Consider the following 16,103-nt stretch of genomic DNA (forward strand, 5'->3'; position numbering starts at 1 on the left):
GTTTGTAATTTTAACGAGCGCAGTTTCAGTGCTATGATGCGATCTAAAGCCTGACTGAAATTTTTCGTGTATGTCGTTATTTTGTAGGAAAGAGCACAACTGAGTGCACACTACTTTTTCTAGTATTTTAGACAGGTATGGGAGATTTGAAATCGGTCTATAGTTTCCTAGTTCATTTGGATCTAAGTTTGGTTTCTTGATTAGAGGCTTAATGACGGCCATCTTAAAGGGACCTGGGACATGGCCTAGATTAATTGACGAGTTAATAATGTTATAAATGGGCTCAATTGCAACAGGTAGTAACTCTTTTAATAATTTAGTTGATATGGGGTCTAGTAAGCAAGTTGTAGGTTTAGAAGTTGCGATAAGTTGAATTAAATCTTCCTGTTTTATAGGTGAAAAACGCTGGAGCCTTTCTTTTGGTTCATCTGGAAATGCGTTTGAGTAAACATGATGCTACCACAGAGTTTTTTGACCCGAGGGAGGAGTTCAAACAGACCGATGACAGACTACTTGTTACTTTATATTAATACAAATACAGCGATAGTGAGTAAATGACAAACTACTTCATGATCAGTTAAAATACTCAGAGGCCAGAATTAATCTACAGATACATAAATGGGCTGTTATTTAGTTTTCAGTGTTTGAATATGTGCTTACTTGTGTCGCATATATTGGACCATAACAAAGACACGACTATATTCGATCAGATCTCAATTATTTACTGGTTGTCATTGTGTTATACAGTATATAATCCTAAAACCTCACAGAGATGGTCCAAGAAAATAAAGGACAAGTAAAACGCAATCTTACAAAGTTATAAGAAAGGAGTCAGATGAGCTTTTTAAGACACGTCAATGTAATGACAACATATCAAACCATTCCAGCAAGAAGTGTGAAAAAACACAATCAGATCTTCAATTAATGTGGTTAACAAGTGTGTGTGTGTTCAGCTCTCCGGTGTGAGTTTCTGGAGTGTTGACTTCAGTTGATCTCGAGCGCCGTTGCACGACTCCAGTGATTTATTCTGTCTGCAAGTTAATAACCAAAGAACATCAAGAAACATTCATTCAACACACAATAAAAGAGCTACACACTCATCTGAGTTAACAGGTTGTGTGTTTGTGTGTCAGGTCACCTGGTCATGAACGCGTTGAGAACCATGATGTGTTCTTTAGGGAAATAACTCTGTTTGACTGCATGTTCTAAACACTGGAGATGTCCTGGTACCACCCTCACCGGCTTCAGCTTATCTTCACTCTACAGGGAGAAAGAAAAACACAGCAGGCTTAGTTTATTAAACATGTATACGCACACATTTGATCGTGATCGTAGAGTACGCAAAAACCCATGTTTACATGAACGGTCTTTGAAGTGTCATTTTGTTAGTGTAGACACTCAGTAGGCGAATGCAAATAGGGAGCGATGCGGTCACGACACCGCGGGTCATTTGACTAGACAAAGTAGCGCGGCTCACGTATTCCATGCAGTATTAGACTCGAAATGTGAATCTCCTAAAAGTGCTTAACGCCACTTCTGGGTCTGAGCGGACATCTGACTGCTGCAGGTTTATGAAAATATAAGTCATTCTTGCTGCTTGTAAAAGATTTGGATGTTGTCAGCTCAATGACCTTAATTATAATAATTGTATAAACAATTTCTGTGTTTTCTGTGCGTGCCTTTGTTCTATGAACCACACGTATGCACTCTGAGAAATGAACGTAAAATCTCATTTAGGATGATTTCTATGCAGACATCACTTTATAAATGAGACCCCATGTGTTCTGAACGGCTGGGATTGCAAACTGCTGATAGAAGAAAAGTATGTTTAAAGTATCCATGAACACGTTTCACAGAATATTAGGCGGCGCGAATTGAGCGCTCGCGTTATTTGTGAGAGTTGAAAAATCTGAACTTTGCCGAAAATTTTCGCTGCGTTAACCAATCAGGAGCCTGCTCTAGTAGTGATGTGATTATGACATAGCGAAATCTGAAACGACAATGAAGGACTGCGCCTCTGCAGAACTGTGTGCACTGGAACGTTCTGTCAATTACGTCACGTGAGGTATCGGTCTTTGGTATCGGGGAATTTGTACGAGTACATGAGCTTGGTATCGGTGCCAATACCGATACTGGTATCGGTGCATCCCTATGTGTTATGGGGATGCTTACCTTCAGCAGTCCAAGCATCACCAGCAGTGACGACACAAAACTCAACGGCTGGAATATAGGTGTGGAGAAGACCTTACTCATGACAGCATCTGAAACACACAAACATCAGACAGACGTCTCTACACGTCACAGCGTGTGTAACACACAAACATCAGACAGACGTCTCTCAGACGCTTTAATGATCATCTCACCGATACTCTCCAGCACGGCTGATTTCACCTCTGTGTTGTCCTCCCTGTACACAGACGAGATCTGTAGAAACATCTCTGCTGTCCTGTGCACATCCATCCCATCCACCTGCACAACACAAATCACAACTCTCGTTCAATAAAATGTGTGTGCGTACGTAAACAGATTTAAATGACTAAAATAAATGTAAATGTTTTTTGCTTTTTGTTTATGAACATAACGGAAGTGTATAGTGTGTGTGACACCTGCTGCTGGATGAGAGAGCATCTCTTTTCCCCGAGCCGCAGCAGTTTGTCTGGAGATGGAAAACTGAGAAAAGACGAGACGTCTGGAGGTCGAGGAGCTGAGGGTGGAGTGGAAATCTGCACACACACACACACACACACACACACACACACACTTGACGTGGTGTTCTGTATGTTGAAGACAGAGAACATTTGACCGTCACGTTTAAGACCAAATTCCTCAAACCTGATTTGAATTGATATGTTCTTCCTCCTCCTCTTCTTCTTCTTCCTCCACATCCTCATCCTCGTCATCATCCTCTCCGTCATCGTGATCTTCATCATCGTCTTCCTCAGGTTCTCCTTCGTCATCACTGTACAGGTAAAGAATCGGCATTATGATCATGACAACATGAGAATGGTTGGAATGTGTCATGAATCTTCATTACTCCTGATAACAGTCCACAGAAATCATTTGAGTAACTGTTATAGTTATTTTCATTGAGTTATTTTATCTTGCGAGTAATAAAGCAGGTTGTGTGTGAAACCTCAGAGATCCGAGTATACGGCCCATGTTCATGCCCTTCATCAACTCGCGAAGATTCTCACAACCTTCAGGACCCAAAGAGTTTCCTAAACACACACAAACACACAGTACAGACGCAAGCCAATCAGAACCATTACACAGGTTCAGCTGTGAATCTTGAACTGTTCAGACTTGAATCTTACATTTCCTACAATGCTGCAGGTCTGTTGTTTGAGTCATAGTGTTTGTGTGTGTTTGTACCATTCAAGTCGAGTTCTTCTAACTGATCTTTGTGTTGAACTGATGTCGCCACAGTCAGAGCAGCTTCCTGAGTGACTTCACCAAACGACAGATTCAATTTCTGCAGAACAATAAACAACATTCACTCACTCTCTCAGTATTGATCATCTGTCAGTATTGATCATCTGTCAGTATTGATCATCTCTCAGCACCTTCAGCAGTGGCAGTCCATCTCTCACGGTCTCTGCGATGGCGCTAGCTCCTTCTGATCGTACAAGACAATCACCAAAGTTTATCACCTGCACGTTGCGTAAGTGTTTCAGCGCCTAACAAACAAACACACAAACAACTTTACAGTTACAGTGCAGTGAGTGAGTGGCATCTGTTAAGCGTGTTGTGGTCGTCTCATGATCACCTCTGCCATGGCTATAGCTCCTTTCTTGGTGAAGGTGTTGTCATTGAGGTTAAGGACACGCAGCTGATGGTTGTGCTGCATAGCGCTGGCTAAAGCAGTGACTCCTGGGTAATTTATTCCATTCTGAGGCATGTGCACTTCCTCTAGACTGCCAATCAGCTGAGAGAACACAAGAGGACATTAGCCACAGACCAATCAGCAGAGAGAACACAGAAGCAACTGGTCTGGTTAAGCACCTCGAAGGCCTTTGCCAGCGCCGTGGCTCCATCATTCTCCAGTCGATTCCTGCCGGCGATGAACACCTTCAGTTTCAGAGGAGAGCCGAGAGCCCTCGATTCCTCATAACACACCTTCAGGGCCGCCGCTAGAATCTAGAGAAACAGAAAACACAGCCTGATGCATTTCGCATTGCTCTGGTCATCTAGTGTTTGATCATAATGTTCTTTTTAACCAGAGAGAGCAAACGACATCATCATCATCATCATCATAAACTCCGCCCACCTTTCCTCCACCGATGCCCATCCCGCAGTTGTTCAGACGCAGTTCCTGCAGCGAGTGGCAGGCGGAGCTCTTCAACAGCCCGTCGATACCTTTCACTCCATCTGGTCCGAAAGCGTTATCGCTCAGATCCAGAACCTTCAGCCGCGCGCCGGCCGTGATGATGGCGGCACCCAGAGACACCTACACCAACGGAATCACATCACATTGGTCTGTTGTCTTCTGCTTTCTAAGTTCACAACGGATAACAGGTCTCAGATCAGTTCTTACCAGCGCAGGTGGAATCTCAGCTCGCAGACGCCCGGTGAACATGTCGCTCCAATAACAGCACTGACAACAATAAAGATCAAATCAAACACGAGTACCGCACAGTAAACCGTGAACATAATCAGAATATTCTCTCTCTCTTTCAAAAAGTATTCAGAAACGTTAAATGAGAAATGACTAGGGATAGAGCGATTCACAGTCGGACGAAAATATATTATAATATGTGATGATTCAAGTAGATTGAGGTAAGTTTGTTTGTATTAAAGGGGTCATATTGTACAAATACATGTTCTTCTGTGTCTTTGGTGTGTTAGAAGTTGCTCATGCGTGTATTAGACACGTCAAATTGCAAAAATGTGTCGGAACAAAAGATTCGATCATCTAAAAGCTTTTCAGTTTGTGGTTGACTTGACTTACACCGCCCAAATGTAAACGCAAGTAAGGTGTGGTACCTGTCAGTACAATTGAAGAGGAACCTGATGTTCCAAATATGGTCAGACACGTTACATTTCCGTCACACGCTTGCAGTATTCCACCAAACAAAAATCATGTATACTCATTGCATGACATCCAGACCAAACAATAATATTCCTTTGAGCCGTGTCATACGACTCCTTTAAAGATACTTTTGTGTTGTTTGGTTTTTATTTGATTTGGAATTGGTTTAAGGATTGTGCAAGCATTTGAGAAATAATTAGAGGACATTTTAATTCATTTCCGAGTGGTCTCAACTCATTTTGGAAACAAAAATCGGATCGTAAAATCATTATCGTGAATCGTTACATCCCTAGAAATGACAAAAGTGTTTTCTTACACTGTTATTTGAACATGTGAATAAAAGCACAGTCAGAAGCACACATGTACCTGCAGGTCGCTCTGTGTCTTCAGGGCTGTAGCGATGGTCCACGCTGCCTCCAGACCAACAGTGTTTCCCTCCAGTCTGAGCGCACGCAGACCATCAAACTCCTCAATCTCCTTCACGATGTCCTTCACTGGACACAAACAAACACACGTGACATCGCAGAACACATACACTCGCTTTTATATTACAGAATATTCTGAAACAGTCTTTAAATGCATTATTAACATCAAAACACAGCGTCTGAGTGAATGTAAATAAACCAGTCTCAGTCTCATCCTGAATTAAGATTTCTTCAGTCGTACACCTTTTAGATAATAGCAATCTCAAGCTAAGGAGTATCTAACTATTGTATCCGTGGGAATTACGTTGTGACTAAAAGCATTGAATTTAAGTTTCATTTAAGCGTCTTCAAACCGTATCCAACCCTTCGAATAGAATTTGCTAAATCGTTCTCTTGATATTTCATTATTTAACTTCTTCAGGTCTCATCATGGGAAGCTTTTAAACAGCATTAGAGGAGTTCACATCTATTCTTTCCTTCATAATTTGGTCATTCAAAAACACTTGTTTGCTAATGAAAGTTGATCTGTTATGGCACGATTACATTTCGTCTACAAATGCAATTTCAGATGAAGATCTTTTGACCAGAACTTTGTGTTTTATGTGCGTGGGGTGCTCACCAGACTCTGCATTGTCCAGTTTGAGTCCTCGTCCTTTATAGCTCAGCTCTCCTTCATTCACTTGAGTTTTTGCCAGTGAGTGTGCGAGCTGCGTGACAACATCTGACGCCATCCTGACATCAACTGAAGACATGTAAACACAAACAGATGAGTTCAGCATGTGTGTTATTGCTGCAGTGGCATAAACCGTTTCCACTAGTCGAACAGGTTAATCATCCAATTTGACAGATTAGTTCCTAACTAGTTGCTAGTCAGCGAGATTCGTTCTGAAGACACAGGCTGCGTCCCAAATGGCGAACTGTGACGTCCGCTTTAACGTTTTCCACTATATTGATTTGATTGACTTAATTTGACCGTTTCTCAGCTTCCGTGGCATCATGGGATAGATAAGCGTCCATCCGATCCACAATCTCAGCCGGAAGTAGTACACCATCCGGCTGTTTTTAGCACACTGACGATTCAGACACACTATTCATGACTCATACTTATTTTCGCCTACTATAGAGTATGGAAGTAGGTGATTTTCCGTCTTAATTTCTAAACAAAAACACAGACACGTGTCAGATTTTCACCGCCGGTGTTTTAAAACACGTTTAATCTTAAAACTCTTTCTAGTTGCTAGAATTACAAGTAAAAAATGTTTATCAATTGAATTTAGTTGAAGGTTTATTAGTTCACATATCCGTCATGCCGTTTAACATCAGACATTCAATTCAATTGTATTTATATATCGCTTTACACACTTTTCATTGTTGCTCAGCAGCTTTACAAACATCATAACGAGACTTTTAATACAACAATACTAGAGGAAGTCAATTTAATTTAGTTATATTATTATTTAAATGTTGTTATCAGGACTGTGAGCCTACATTTTCAAAATACAGGAACAATCTACAATAACATCAAAACGTGAGGAGAGATTATATTTGTTGAAATGATGACGTGTTGTTAAACGCAAGTTGTTTATATTTATGGATTAAACTAAAGCAGCAGTAAGAGAATGAACACACCGTTCATGTTGCACATTAAACTCACTATAAGTCATCATAAACAACAACAACATTCGTGTAATACACATGTGCAGAGCAATAAATGATGTTTGCGTCGCGCTTACGTTATTCAGTAATTACACGTGCGTGTTAACGTCACACGTGAAGAACGCGAATGTACACACAGTCGTCACTAAACGATGCGTTCTCACGCAAAACTTAAAGTTAACGTATAAACGTCATATTTGCACTTACCGGGTGTGTTTGACGGACTTTCGCTTCGGATGTGTTTCTAATCACTGCCTTCTTCCTCCCGCTCGCACTGATGACGCCATAGGGCGGCCGCGCAGCGCCTCACGGGATTTGTAGTTCTTCGTTGAACGCTAAGAGTTGCCAGCATGTTTGAGATGCAGTCTCTTAAAAACACAAAGAACGCGAACTACAAACCAGCCGTATCGAAACTTCGGCTAATTTTGCCTAATGACTGACGAGGATTCGGATTATTGGAAGTTAGTTTGCATAGACGAGAATTAAAACAACAAAACAACGATATGTGACGTTTCGGAGTAAAACACAAGGAGTGGAAATAGACATTTTGGGAAAAGACTGATGAAGAAGTTAGTCGAAGTTACGCGGCAGGACACGCGAGGTCGTTTGAGATAACGCGCGTTATCTAATCTAAACACTAAGTTTCGTGACTCGTGGCTGTGAAACAGCGCCTCTGCCGGAGGAAGAGTTCCGTCATCACTTCTGATGTCGTCGTCTCGTCGCGGGAGCGCGCACCCGTTACACATACCATGAGATCCGCGAATCGATCATCTATCAGTTATTTATCCAATAAACCGGAAACCGAGAGGAAGCGCTGACTGTCTCGCGGTGAGTTTACGTCCACTGGAGTTATCGCGAAACTCCGCGTGTTCGTCCACAGCTGTGATTTAATGCTCGTCGCTGAGGGTTTATGTTAGTTTAAGTGCTTTAAGTGCTGTCTGTCTGCGTTACACTATTATCGCTACACTTTCTTCCATCGGCTCTTTTAGTTTCGTTTTTCCAGAAACTGTCTCACGGGCAGGAAACGGAACTCCTCGAGCGCGTCTCGAAGGTCCCTACGTAGACAACAACACTGTGACTCGAGTGGGGAAACTAGAGCTGTCTAGTTAGGAGGCGTACTTGATTTCGAGCCCGGATCCAGAGTCTGGAGGTGAAATAATCCGGATGCGATGAGACGTGTTTGAGTTCATATCTGATCTCAGTCTTCTGAAACTCGGACTCTCTCTCTTACGTCTGGAATACACTGCAAGACTTTTCAAATCTGATCAGATTCTGTTAAACTAGACTTGCAGACTCGGATCAAATCCGCAACAAGTCCAGACTGAGAATGATCTGAGCAAAAGTCTTGTAGCGTGTTCGCCCTTAAAGAGAAATATCTGAGACGCGGGTGAGATGTGTTCGCTCTCATTGATGAGAAGTAACGGAGGTATTAAAGAGATCTCATGTTCTCTTATGTGCAGTCATGAGCCGTGAGCGTCAGAAGTGCAGAGAGAAGATCCAGAGAGCGCTGAGCTTCATCAAGTAAGAAGAACCCACTCATTTACAGTCATTTATCCAAAGCGACTTACAGATGAGGAAGCATAGTGCTCAGTACATAAGTGCTCAGTAAACTAGTCCATACTACGAAGTGAAACGTTCAGTTGTTGAGACTAATATTGGGTGCTGTTGTGTCTTACAGGAGTGCGCTGCCTTACCCTCACCCTGAAGCGTATGAGGTTGAGTTCACACACACGCATGTTTGTTATTGTTTTCTTTTATTTACCTGGAGTCATTTTGCTCCGATGGTACTTTCTATCATCACATTTTGCACATCACGCCGTTTGATTATTAATGAGCGCTAACTGAAACACACAATAGCTGGCGTCAGCGTCCTCGTGGTGACGCACACATTGTCGTTCCAGGGGTTTGTGGTTCAGCTGGTGTGTGATCTGTTGGACGAGGGTAACGCTGCGTTTCACGATGGCGCGTGGTCGCAGGCACGGGCTCATTTCACAGAGGGGGTCAATGTGGCTCTTTACGCCCGGGGCGAGCGTCTGCACGTCCCTGCCGCCCTGCTGGAGAGTCTCTATATAAACCGCGCGGCCACCCATCAGAACATGGTGAAGACGCATTCAGACACGACGGCATGTCTCACTTTCTCAGTTGAATTGTTAAAGTGACCCTTTCTGTGTGTGTGTAGGGTGAGCTTGAGAGCGGGGTGAAGGATTGTGATCTGGCTCTGGGGGTGTGTAAGGACAGTCCTAAAGCGCTGTATCGTAAGGCTGTGTGTCTGAAGGAGTCTGGTAAACCGAGCGAAGCGTATGACTGCACCGCTGCGTTTCTGCTGACATCACCGCAGGTAAACATCAACCACGTGACTGAACTAAACCACGAGAGAGACGATGAAATGACCGAAGACTGTTGGTGTTTTCAGGATAAAACTGTGAGCAGTTTGGCTCAGGAACTCGCTGTTAGTTTGGGATTAAAGAACAGAAAACCTTACAGTCCTCCCGTGAGTACCCACAATTCTCTGCACGACGCCTTTTAATTGCTTTAGCCAATCGAAAGCTAAATACACTACCATTCTATTTTTATTGTAAACTCGTCAAAACTGTGGAATAACACAAATATAAATTTGGGTTTTTGTTGCCAAGCAATCCGATCCGATCGCAGACAGGCTGCAAATGTGTGATTTTATCGAGCATCTTTTTGAGATCTCATCCTGTTCTGACCGGATCTGTTCTGCAATGTTATTGTTCGTATTTGCAATAGATTTTGATGAAATACGTTCTTTTTTCTCCAGTGAAAGAAAGCAATGTTGTCTCGAAAAAACAACATCAAGCATTCGAGCATATGAGCCTATAAAAAAGATCTGCCCTTACTTGTGTCTTTAGGTCCTTTTTTACTTTTTTTACTGTTGAACTGATTTTTGTTGTTCCATGCTCCCAAGAAAAAGTTTGGGATTCTTTATCGATATAATACGAAAAATTTTACAATTTTGAGCGTCCCATTAAAACAGGCAGGACACGTAAACTGAATCTGCATTATAACACTGCCTTGGATTTCTTCTTCAGATATCTGCTGATGCCCTGAAGAACACCACAGGTATTTCTACACCTTCAGAATAGCACACTAAACCTGGAATGTGAATTCTCTGATGACCACTACATGCGTCAAAATGTGCAGTATATAAGACTGTACTGTATCCCACAATGCTATGCGCTTGAATTGGAATATAGGTGTGAAATGAGCGTTCTGGCGATCGTTGACGTGTGTGTTTCTCTGACAGCTGGTTCGTCTGAATGTCTGTCTCCCGTCTCAACCGTCCCGGTCAGTGAGTCGTGTGAGGACCCGGGGCTGTCCGGCGTAGTGCCCGAGGCTCACCTGCGAGTGTCAGTGCCTGAGTGTGAGGAGGATAATGACCTGATGGGAGATGAGCTGGACAGTCTGCTCGACAGCGTGGCCAGAGAAGATGATGCACCTCAAGTGAGAAAACATCAAACAGAATGTTTATAATCACTTACTATTCTTACTTTTTGTCGCATTTGTGTCCGCAGAGCTTCGCTGTTCCCAGCGGTCAGCTGTCTTTCATCTCTTCGTCTCCCCGTCTTCCTCCTGCCTTCTTCACCTCCGCCGGGAGCCGGTTGAACGCGCTCGACTCTTTCACTCAACCGGAGCTGGACTCGGTCTCTTCCTGCCTCGCTCTGGATGCTTTAGACTTCATCCGTCCGCCGCAGATCGCGCAGTCCGTCTCCCTGCAGCGCCCTCTAGCAGTGGGAGGAGACACGCTCGATTCGCTTTCTGAATTCAGTCTGCCAGGTTTGTGCCTGCTGAGAAAGTCATGATTCGTGAACACTTTTTGTCGTCATTCATGTCATCTGTTGATTGTGTGCGTTTATCGTTTGTCAGGTGGGAAAGTGTGTCGTAGTTTTCTACCGGTCAAACTGTCAAACCTGGAGGATCCAGCGAACGCTCATCTTGCGGTGAGTGACAGACATCTCTCGGTCTCTGTGATACACTTCAGTTTTATTTCTACAACGCTTGTGTGTGTGTGTTTCAGAGGAATGGTCACATGACCTCGAATGTCTCCTGTCTATCCAAGAATCCTCTAGAACAAACACACGATTTCACACAAGCCTGCAGCATCTGCTTCATTTCGACAGGTGACGCTCGTCTGTCTCTCTGTCTCTCTCTCTCTAGCTGTTACCCTTCAAAATGGTCAAATTGAAATCCTCCCATGTATCGCAAAAACGTTTTCAGGCTCACATGAGGTGTTTTTTCTGGAAATACGACAACAGGCATATTTCGCAAAAGTGCATTTGTCACGCTGCGTTCCAAAAAAGTCACATGACCATTCGGGGTGTGTTTTGGCAGAACATTTGGAAAGATAGGATGTAAGGAATTGGCATGAAGTATTATCTTGTATGACGGCCCAAATGCAGGAAAACGAGTGAGTGCCGTTGGAGATTTATTAGGAACTATGCACTAAAGTTGGTTTGCAACCTGCCTTAAAGCGTACAAAGAAGACGTATGTATGAAGTATCGCCAGAAGAAATAAAATACACTTTTATCGCAAAACATCGTTTAATGGAAACGCAGTCATTCCACTATATTTTTTTATCAATATTTAGAAAAATCATGTAAATCTGCAATGTAATCCGGGCATCTGTAGCTCACTCATCTCTCTCTGTCAGGTTATGGTGTGATGGATTTCGAGTTCATGTGTGATTTGAGTCACAGATGTAAGAAGAATCTTCTGCTGTGCCGGAGGAGGGGCGGGGCTAACGCACCCTGGAGGCGGATCCGGCCACGCCCAACCTGCAAAAACTTCCAGGGTGCCTTTGTGCTCTGTAGAGGTACATCACACGTGTGAATATAAATACATTAAAAAACTTTCCTGTTTCTCACATTATGCAGATTATATCTGAACGGTTTGGTTCATTCATTGCATTCAAGTTTTCTCATTTTGGAACGAAACTCTTCATTTAGAAATGAAAATATAAGAATAATGTGTGTGTGTGTGTGTGTGTAGAGGTGTTAGAGAACCAGGTGTGTAAATACGGTGAGGACTGCACATTTGCATATTATCAAGAAGAAATTGACGTGTGGACGAAGGAGAGGCGGGGCTTACTCGTCAGAGAGCTGCTTTTCAGTCCATTTTCGACCAATGAGAGACCAGAGCTGAGTGTGATCAAACTTCTGAATGCTCACGCGGGCATGTTCATGTTCCTCTGTGAGGTAAACTTCTTCAGTTTTCTAATAGGTGTTGTGTATTTTATATGATGTGTTGTCGGGACGTCTGATGGTTCTGCTGTTCGTCAGCATGTGTGATAATGTGTGTCGTCTGTCCTTCTACAGGCCTGTTTTGACTGCAAGCCCAGAATTATCAGCAAACGGCGTAAAGACAATCCTGCACTGTGTGCAAACACACAAACACAACACCAGTTTGACAAGACGAAGTACGTTAGAAAACAATCAGAGCATCTTATAGTCATAGAGTTCAAGTCTCGCACAATAACCATAAGCACTAATATCCTCATTTTTTCTTTCTTTCTTTAATAGAGGATCATGTGTGAAATCTTTCTCTGTGTGTGTGTCTCAGGTGCTTGGTTCATGTGGTGAAGAACACTGCTGTGTGTTACAGTAAGATCCGCGCGTTGACGTCTCAGTGTCAGATTGACGTGTGTCTAAATGAGCTCAGTTTGGGCTGTAAGAGACAGAACGACTGCTTCTTCTCACACTCGCCCATAGAGCTACAGGTCTGGAGACTGCTGAGAGAAACTGGTACACGCGCACACATCCACCATGACACACAAGTTGACATTCAAGACATAACTTGTTTGAAGAAATCTAGTGCATCAGATCTTCACATTGTGTGTGTGTTTGTTTAGGAATTACTCCGGAAGAGATTGTGAATGAGTCAAAGAAACACTGGAACAAACAGCGAGTGAGTTTTGCGTCTCTCGTCATCATTCTCATCATCCAGGAAGTGAAACCTGTGAACAGTCTGTGTGTCGTATGAAATGAACTCAACACAAACATTGCATTCAACCCTCTTCACTTTCATAACCTCACGGTTAAGAACATCTTACACGTGACATTATTAAACATTACACTGTGTTCTCTCATCAGCCTTTGTCCTCTAACAAACCCACTGCTGTCAAATGCAAGAGTCCAATCAAAACGAAGGAGACTGGTGGGAAGGCGGGTCCCGTGCAGAGAACAGGAAGTGCTGAGTCTTCCGAGGTCAAAGGTCACGGGCTGGAGATGAAGTTTGTGTGTGGTCAGTGCTGGAAAGATGGACTGCTCAGTGAGCCGGACCGAGCGCTGAAATACTGCAGCGCTAAAGCTCGACATGGGTGCCAGAACACACACACCGTTTCTGTCTCACTATCTGCCTGTCTGTCTCACTCTCTTCTCTCTGACTGTCTGACTCTCTTTCTTGTCTGAATCTCTTCTCTCTGTCTGTCTGTCTCACTCTCTGTCTGTCTGTCTGTCTCACTCTCTGTCTGTCTGTCTGTCTCACTCTCTGCATGTCTGTCTCACTCTCTGTCTGTCTGTCTGTCTCACTCTCTGCCTGTCTGTCTGCCTGTCTGTCTCACTCTCTTCTCTCTGTATGTCTGTCTCACTCTCTGCCTGTCTGTCTGCCGGTCTGTCTCACTCTCTTCTCTCTGTATGTCTGTCTGTCTCACTCTCGTCTGTCTGTCTCACTCTCTTCCTTGTCCCTGTATATTCTCTCTGTCTGTATGTCTCACGCTCTTCCTTGTCTCACTCCCTTCTTCTGCCTGTCTCACTCTCTACCTTGTCTCACTCTCTTCTTTCTGTCTGTCTCACTGTCTTGTCTCGCTCTCTTCTGTCTGTCTCACTGTCTTATGTCTGCCTGTATGTTTAACTCTCTTCTGTTTGTCACTCTCTTTCTTGTCTCACAGTTGTCTGTCTCACTCTCTTCCTTGTCTGTCTGCTTGTTTGCCTCCCTCTCTTTCTTGTCTCACTGTCTTCTGTCTTGCTCTCTTCTGTTGGTCTCACTCTCTTTCTTGTCCCAATGTCTTCTTTTTGTCTCATTCTTTTGTCTGTCTCTGTCTCACTCGCCTCTATCTGTCTCTTTGTCTGTCTGTCTGTCTGTCTCCGTCTCACTCTCTTCTTTTGACTGATGGTGTTTGTCTCATCAGCTGGACCAAAGACAAGAGGATTTTACTGGTGAAGTGTCAGGAGAGGAAGAAGTGGGTTGCCGTGCGACCTTTGCCCTTCGCTAAGACCTTCCCTCAACAATATGACGTGAGTAACAAGCACAAACAAACACGCACTTCTTGACATCCTAACCTAAAGGTTTTGTATGACTGTGATCCCGTTTAAGGAGGAGTTCTGGGATCTTCCGGGGGTTTGGCTCATGTTAACATTGACGTGCTTTAAAAATCTGATTAGTCAAACTTGAGTTTGAACAGAACCCAATTGTGTGACCTCAGTCGTATGTCATTGATGTGACGTTTCTCCACAGATCTGTGTTCACGTGCTGAAGCAGCGCAAGTGTAATTATATCGGCAACTGTACTTTCGCTCACAGTGAAGAGGAGAAAGAGCTGTGGACGTATATGAAGAACAACAACTGTGAGCTTTAGATTTATTCATAGACTGAATCCCTATTGAAATGAGCACGTATTCATTTAACTGTACACCTGCTCTTCACTGCAGTAAAAGACATCCAGCAGGTGTACGACTACTGGCTGTCCATGACCAATCAGAACCGACCCTCGCTGTCTCAGCCAGTGGAAGAGAAGCAGATCACCATGCCGACGGATTTAGCAGAGGTTGGCTGTGTTTATTATTGTCGGGATGTTTGTTTGTGTGTGTTGACACACAGCTGAATGTTTGTGTGTTGTGTGTTTGTCAGCTGGACAGTTTTTACTGCTCTCTGTGTGGTAAACACAGTAACAGCGAGCGTCAGTGGATGCGGCACATCACATCAGAGAAACACAAACACAGAGTGTTCAGCGGAGAGGGAGAGGACGAGAGTCTGGCCTGGACCTATCGCTTCCCTGGACGCTCCTTCTCTCTCTGTCACAGGTACATCATTCATTAAGAGCCCACGTGACCTCTGTGACGCTGATGATTGGCTGTGATGTTTGATTGACAGGTTGGAGGAGGGTTGTCCTGATGGTGTGAGTTGCGATTACGCTCACAGTGAGGAGGAGCTTCAGGAATGGTGCAGACGACGGGAGTTTCTGCGCAGGAGGTTGGATAAAGCCAGATCTGATATGCTCATATCGGCCAATGACAATGACTTTGGCAACTACAATTTCCTCCTTCAGGACTAAAAACACTCTTGACAAAGCACACGCATGCTTCAGTTGAGTTCAGCCAATCAGCAGCAAGAGTTTGAGATGTGGATGTTCATTTGTTCCATACATGTGTTAATAACCGTGTATATTGACAGTCCTGTAAACATTTGATTGACTTTATGAAGTACACATGCTGAGGAAACAGGTAAATGCAGTTCGGTCCTTAACTTTCATTGTCTTAAGGGAATCAGAGATCTCTTGAACCATCTATAAGGTTCAGAGTGTTAACACACTGACTAAAAACTATATTTTGTGTTTGTCCTGGTTTGACGTTTTATATGATTCAACGGTTATTCAATCCACTGCACAATTGGATATATTGGTTACACTATAATGTATTAAACATTATTTTTATTAAATGGTGTGACTTGATAAAAAGTGTTTCATGAAGTCAATCTGTTCTCTTAAGTTTTGCTTTACAATAGTTTTGAAAGCTACACACAACCTTGGTGAAAATATCCACAGAATCGGCTTTATTTACAGTATTAGTATCAGTTTAATTTGCGTAATTTTATCGCAGATCCTAAGACGAGGCTTAAGACCTGATCTGGACTAAAATGAAAGTTAAAGCTGTCTTAACTGAAAATACAGCATTCGTACGTTTGTAATAACGTTAAAACCTTAACAGGGTTATCCCGACTATTTTGACGATTCCTTGTGGGCTCTAGGTTGCTGCAGA

General features: G+C 43.3%; 2 protein-coding genes across 3 annotated transcripts; one reads left to right on the plus strand and one right to left on the minus strand.

The window, feature by feature from the left end:
• Window positions 1–495: 495 nt before the first annotated feature.
• On the minus strand, window positions 496–8,122 carry rangap1a (RAN GTPase activating protein 1a). The gene is made up of 16 exons (XM_079456145.1): window positions 7,318–8,122; window positions 6,074–6,196; window positions 5,396–5,523; window positions 4,535–4,594; window positions 4,268–4,447; window positions 4,003–4,137; window positions 3,767–3,925; window positions 3,564–3,677; window positions 3,373–3,472; window positions 3,134–3,218; window positions 2,833–2,959; window positions 2,607–2,723; window positions 2,364–2,469; window positions 2,173–2,261; window positions 1,139–1,260; window positions 496–1,031 (listed from the first exon to the last, which is right to left on the minus strand). Exons 2-16 carry the CDS (start codon window positions 6,183–6,185, stop codon window positions 950–952), a joined length of 1,716 nt encoding a protein of 571 aa, XP_079312271.1. The 5' UTR covers window positions 6,186–6,196; window positions 7,318–8,122; the 3' UTR covers window positions 496–949.
• On the plus strand, window positions 7,428–15,817 carry zc3h7ba (zinc finger CCCH-type containing 7Ba). 2 transcript variants are annotated; one of them, XM_079456144.1, is made up of 23 exons: window positions 7,789–7,938; window positions 8,100–8,260; window positions 8,571–8,631; window positions 8,789–8,825; window positions 9,012–9,209; window positions 9,290–9,448; window positions 9,524–9,601; window positions 10,164–10,194; window positions 10,379–10,575; window positions 10,647–10,908; window positions 10,999–11,072; window positions 11,150–11,252; window positions 11,784–11,945; window positions 12,122–12,327; window positions 12,448–12,548; window positions 12,692–12,873; window positions 12,981–13,036; window positions 13,222–13,448; window positions 14,259–14,364; window positions 14,585–14,693; window positions 14,778–14,893; window positions 14,977–15,149; window positions 15,220–15,817. In XM_079456144.1, the coding sequence occupies exons 3-23, from the start codon at window positions 8,573–8,575 to the stop codon at window positions 15,398–15,400; spliced, it is 2,817 nt and encodes a 938-aa protein (XP_079312270.1). In that variant the 5' UTR covers window positions 7,789–7,938; window positions 8,100–8,260; window positions 8,571–8,572; the 3' UTR covers window positions 15,401–15,817. The 2 variants fall into 2 exon arrangements, with proteins under 2 accessions (XP_079312269.1, XP_079312270.1); XM_079456143.1 differs by lacking the exon at window positions 8,100–8,260 and having other exon boundaries at window positions 7,428–7,938.
• The last annotated feature ends 286 nt before the right edge of the window (window positions 15,818–16,103 follow it).

The sequence above is a fragment of the Barbatula barbatula genome (assembly GCF_947034865.1).
Source record: "Barbatula barbatula genome assembly, chromosome: 5".
Taxonomy (NCBI): domain Eukaryota; kingdom Metazoa; phylum Chordata; class Actinopteri; order Cypriniformes; family Nemacheilidae; genus Barbatula; species Barbatula barbatula.